Source organism: Poecilia reticulata, chromosome 2 (assembly GCF_904066995.2).
Source record: "Poecilia reticulata chromosome 2, P_reticulata-male-v2, whole genome shotgun sequence".
In the NCBI taxonomy this organism is placed as follows: Eukaryota; Metazoa; Chordata; class Actinopteri; order Cyprinodontiformes; family Poeciliidae; genus Poecilia; species Poecilia reticulata.
Genome location: NC_088831.1, coordinates 2,936,632 through 2,942,631, shown reverse-complemented (window position 1 = coordinate 2,942,631; position 6,000 = coordinate 2,936,632). Strand labels below are relative to the sequence as shown.

Here is a 6,000-nt window from a genome sequence, read left to right as displayed (position 1 = left end):
CAGCTTCAGCTTTCATCCATCCGTCTGTGTGTGTGCTCAGTTTTCTAAAACACACTCCCCTCTCTTGCTTCTCTTCCAGCGACCTGCTGCTTCCCATTTTGTCATTCCCTTCCTTTCCTGTCCTCTCGCATTCATCTATATTTTCTCCTGTGAGCCGTTTTCCATCCCGTCCGTTGCTACTTGATGCACACTTTTGTTTATGTCATCATTTTTAACTCCAAAATATCCCTGCAAATGCGGGCAACCACCCCCCCCCCCCCCGCCCCTCGCCCCCTTGTAATCCATCCTTTCTTCCTTGCTCCCCATCATTCCCCCACCCCCCACCCCTCCTGACTCTTTTGCTCCCCTCCTCCCACTCTGACTGAGTAAATGCTGCAGCATCACTGCATGTATGTGTGTGAGAGCGTGTGCTGAGCAGCACGGAGCGAAAGAGATGGACAAGTGTGTGTAAGCCGAGTGTGTGAATGCGAAGCACCGGCGATCCTGAGCCTGGAGGGGTAGCCGTGTGATGAGAGAGGAGGAAGGGGCGGAGGGTGGGGGCTGTTCTGCCTGCGAACACATTTGCCAGGACAGCGTTGCATGCAGGCGAGCGTATGTATGTGTGTGTGAGGGGGAAAAGTGAGTGAGGGTATGCCAGCGTAGGTGTAGCAGTGTCGTCGATCAGCAGCGGGTTCTTCGCATTATGCACCCGACGGTACTGATCACACTTTGAGGACTGACTCATCCAGACTAGACTGAGAAGACGAATGGATGAACAGACAGGGAGACATTTTTTAGCTCAAGAAAGGCTCCAGGTCCTCCAAGATCGTTGAAAGGTCTAGTCCTTTTCGGGGATTGCTGGTAGCCCCTCTTGTTTCCTTACAAATTGGAATTGCAGACACACAGACATTCAAAATTTCCAAAACCTCCTGAAAGGAACATAAATCCTCAATCATTGTCTGACTCAGACACTTCATATTTGCTCCAGGGACTAGGACAAGAGGATCTCCTGTCTTTCCATAGTCTTGAGGACGGTTGTAGGATCCTTTCCCAGTGCCGGGAGTGGGAGATAAGAAGGCTGGCAGACAAGACGGGACAGACACAGGCATGGCTCGCCTCAACTGGTGCCTGGCTGCTGTCATTAGCTGGGGCAAGTTCCTCTTTGCCTGTTTCTTTCCTCTGCGAGGAGCCAAGCGAAACAAGGTAAGACCTCGATGAATGTGCAAGAAGGGTAGTAGGAAATGACTGACTATAAGGACTGTTCTCCAACTGCCTCTCTGCTGCTTTAGCATCTAATTGAACTAATCAATCTGCATGGAGTCTACTTCAGGATTGGTTCTGTTTTCAATCAAATTACCCAACCGTGACTTGCATTCAACTGGCCTTGCCTAAACCACCGAAATGACGTAGCTGCAAAATATGAGCTTGGCAATGGACCATTGTCTCTAGAAAACCATTGTCAAAGTGCTCCAAGTGTTGATTCAAGGTCAGTGTTATATGTTCAAGAGGTCTTCAGACGGCTAACTTTAGGTGAATGGAGAACTTTAGTGCTCGGATTTAAAGATTTGCCATTTAAACTTCTGGCCAATCCTGCTGCCAAGGAGGGTCACCTTGATTTGAAACCAGCAGAACTGAGATGCACCATTATGGGAGCATTTAATAGAAAATAACTTGCGGTATTCCCTCATTTTTATCCTGTTTAACCTGGTCTTAGTTGGTGATTGCAAGTCTGTCATGCTTACAACATACTTAATCAGTCATGTGTCGTATTTGTAAGGCCAAGCAGAATTTATTGAACTCTAACCAACAAGCCAACATGCTTTAGAGGCAGCTTAACTGGCAATCTATGCATTTTTCATTTATTTGATAAATCAGATAATCAGTCATGTAGCAACTATTGTTCTGGTAACTTTTCCAGTAACATCAAGAAGAGTGTGCCAGGTGTTACTCAGAAAAAAGGAATAAAATCACCATATTGCAAAACGCCCTTAGCAGAATATAATCACAAGCAAATCGTCAATTTTGGAAACTTTCCTATAGGATTCTGAACATGACGGTTTAAACTTGCTGTGATCCTCCCGTAGTGTCGTTACAAAGTCTGCTGGTGACGCTGTAGCTTGCAATGCTGCAGGCACACGTCTCTTCCAGCACCAGCACCAAGAGAAAACCCACTCCCCTCCGTGGCACCACCACCACCCTCACCCAATTGCCGCAGCTCCTTATCTTTTTGCCCGCACTCATTCCCACCACTCTGCCCCTCCTTTCGACGCATTCTTGTGTAGCGTTTGTGTGTGGAAATCCACTCATAGGTCCTTTTTTCCTCAGTTCAATTTCCATAATTTCCATGTTTTTACTTGCCTTGCAGTAATGACGCATAATTCAGCAAAAATGTTGATTGCTTTACTGAAAATACCATTGCATGTTCTCAAAAGCATAACCCTAACACTCCAATCTTTAGTCTTTTGAGAGAATATTCATGCAGCCTTCATGTTCTGTTTGCATGTCTGAACCCTTATATTGTTAAGTAAGGGCAGTGTGAGCTTCTGTCAGATGTATTGATATGTGATAGCTACTTTGTCAGTAAGAATTTGTTTTACTTAGAAAAAAATAATATAAATTAAACAGTTTATTAATAAGTTTGGGTCTCGGCAAGAGACTGCTTTATCTGGATATTTTTCTTCACCATAAATGCAGATGGATCAGGACACAACAGGTCCAAGGGTACAATGACCATTTCATCTCTAGTTTAGCTTCTCTCAACTTGTTTTGGGTTTTCATAAGTCTTGTTTGCATTTAAATCGACATTTTCCACATTTTCTTCATTTTCTTCATTTGTCTCCTGGTTGTAATTTAGTATTTAATTTACATGTAATTTTGGTCATTTTTTTTGTCAGCCAGTGTCTTTGTACTTCAAATTTATGTCTCCTTTGGGGTTCATTTATTAATTTTTGATCTTTTTGTGGTTCAGTTGTATGTCATTATCACATTCTTGAATTTTTTTTCTCAGTTTTAGTCATCATTTTTTTTGGTTATTTCACTTCCATCTAGTCCCTTCTGTGATATTTGACTTCCAGTTCAATACTCAAGCAAGTTGCTGCATGACAAATGGATTTCTGTAGCGTCTGCTGTTGCCCTGTTGAGCCGAAAAGCCGACTGGGAGGTGAAAGTGGAGAGGTATGGTGGCTCCACATCTTCCCTCTGAGGACTGCTGTGAGGTGTTCAGTTTCCATGGCAACGCGGCTCAAGCAGTCCCCACATGACGGGGCCGGGTTACTACAGGAGATGGGAATGCGTGTTTGGCCGTGGATGTGCGGTGGTTTTCTAAGAGGCAGACGAGGGGGTGGCGGGGTGGACGAGAGAGGGAAGTGGAAGTGATGCTGGGTGAAGCTTTCCTCCATATGTGTTACTAAGGCGACACTGCTGCAGCTTTATGAAGGAAGCTGCACAGAATGATGTCTTCTTCGACATCATTCTGTGGCGTTTTAAGCTTGTTTTTCCCTTCCCTTTCATATGCTCTTTAGCTTGATTTACTCAGTTTTTACCAGCATCTGTATTAGTTTAATAAATGCATCCTTGCCCTCTACAGTTTCTCCAGACAGCAGAAAGGGAATTTCCAGGCCCACAGAGCTTGATGGATTCTTTATTATTTTAGCATGAATGTTTAAAATGTGATGGATTCTTCAGCAACAGCAGGAGATTCCTTTACTCAAATAGATTTTTTTCTAACACATTTTTGGTTATTAATGAATCTATCCATGTATATGTATGCAAGCTTGAGTTTTCCCATGCTTTAAACAGGTAGCATAGATTGTTAATGACGTTTTCTGGGTCAGAATCGAGAGGAGAGTTGTGTTGGTTCAAATGCATTTGTAAAAGAAAGCTTACTCAGCAGCTTTGGAATCGGTGAGTTTTGCTGTTGAAGTATCCTTCATAGTGATTATATGAGGAATAAATATGGAAGCAAAAATGCAGTCAATCTGCTGTTGACTATTTGGAGGCCACTAGGGGCTGCTAGCAACCCAGTTTAGAGAAGGAAAAAAAAAAACATGGCTGTAATGCATCAAACATGCACCAAAAATCTATCTGAACAAAGCTTCCTAGCAGTTAAGTGACTTCTCCGGCATTTCCCTAATGCCGTCCTGTTATGTAAATACACAGGCAGAGGCCGCCTCGCTCATAAACACACACACAGAGATAATGTGTCAGGTGAGCCTATAGATTGAGGTAACTGTTACAGTGGAAGTGATGGAAAGCAGCGTGGATCAATAGGGGGTGTTTTCTCAAAATGAATTGGCTCTTAGCCCTTTATGGATCTGACTGTGGAGTGATGTAATGTCCCTGTGCAGCTGGGGTAATGTTGATTCAGTGCTGCGGTTTGTGCACACAAACACATGCATTCTGCAATTCTTTTCAATGTGCAATGCAGTATATGGATGAATATTTGGTGCTCTAGCCTTTCTGCAAGGATTTTAGCTGTTCTGTTTTAGTAATTATAAAGCCTGCAGAATGCTAACAGAGACTCAATATTCTGCATAAAAACTGATTTAAATGTGTTTTCAAACAGAGTAAGAAGGCATTGTTAAGTGCTCTGTAGTCGAGGAGTGACCCTGATCATCCACTGGGTTGGCACACTTCAGCAGATCAAATTATGTTCAACTTTGAAAAAAAAGCTGCTGAAAAACTATGAATAATTCACTAATTTAAATGACTATTCTAAAAGTTATATCTCTTATGGAATTTTATTCTTTTTAATACCTTCATGTTTTATAGTTTGATTTTGCAAAAAACAAAATCCCTAAAAATACATTACACGGCATAAAAGTTAAGGCTGACTTACATTTGTCATTTCAGCAGAAAGGCTCAGCTCCAGAAAAACAGTGTTAAGTGTGAAATTTGACAGGATTCTTTAGATGAAACAAAGTAGCACCTTCTATAATTTGTCAAAACTGAAATTGTAACATAAAAATGTTTCCTTTTAAGATAAATGTGAGATCTAAAATGGAAGTTTTCTTTCTCTTTTTTTAAACATCCTGTCCTGGCATTTCTAGAAAATCAGATATCAGTTCATATTATTCCAGTTCTTGTTGGTTCTTGTCATAATCTTGTGTAATAAAGATAGCACTTTGCAAATGTAGAATCCGTCCTTCATATCTAGTTTGATTAGTTATAAACATAGCTTAATATCACTCAATGAAGAACCAATTAAGAACCACCTGAAGAGCAGTTTCAGTTAGAAAAGGTTCTTGCACTTCTTCTTGTTCAATGTTTAGGGCTGCTGTGCATAGTCCTGGCCTATAGATCTTGCAGTAGATGGTGGTATAACAGGTTATACATGGTTGTGTATTCATTGACACATGGAATCCTGTCACCCAAGATGCATGATCATCTCTGAGCAGTTGTCTAACCTGCCTGTAATAGTGGACAATATCAGAAGTTCATCACTGAATTTTTGTCGTCTTATATATTTAAAAGAAACAATCACCTTTCATTGGTAGTTGCTTGTAAGGTTTGTTGAGGCAGTTGGCGGTCCTTGCTGTGACATCATCCTGACTCCCTACTGGGGACAAACCCTATCGAGTGCCAGAGTGGGAGCGGGAAGTCCAGAAGCCACATGAGTCCTGCATTGTTTGATGAATGAATGTCCTCTTTCATTAGAGGGCTGAATATTTTTAAAGGTTTGGACCAACCAACTCTGAGATCCTGAAGTCCAAAGCCTTTACTCTCGCAATTGCCATTCCTTTCCAGCTGGTGCATGAACAAAGAAAATCTGTCCATGTTTATTCTGGTTCGTGAATGTAGTTTGTGTTTACTGTCATAAGGGTTAAGAGTCAAGCTAACAGTAGGGTTTAGGAGTCGGGATGTTGGAGCAAATAATCAGGCAAACATATCAACCATAACAGAAAGAGAGTTTTGGGGCCCTTAGCACAACTGTCTCTATGGCTCTTTGTTTTGAGGGCTTGATGAAGGTTGAAGGAATGGATATGATGATGTGGTGATAAATTAACCGAAGCATGGCAACTC

The 6,000-nt window shown here is 42.0% G+C and overlaps 1 protein-coding gene across 2 annotated transcripts in view; it reads left to right on the top strand.

Moving 5' to 3' along the window:
* Positions 1-383: 383 nt before the first annotated feature.
* The window catches only part of tns1a (tensin 1a), an 80,104-nt gene continuing 74,487 nt past the window's right edge, over positions 384-6,000 (top strand). The window contains exons 1-2 of one of the 2 annotated variants that reach the window (XM_017309996.2): positions 384-840; positions 968-1,182. In XM_017309996.2, the coding sequence (XP_017165485.2) occupies positions 1,087-1,182 (96 nt within the window). In that variant the 5' untranslated portion in view covers positions 384-840; positions 968-1,086. Of the gene's footprint in view, positions 1,183-6,000 lie in introns of both variants that reach the window. The other variant, XM_008423546.3, reaches the window with a different exon arrangement.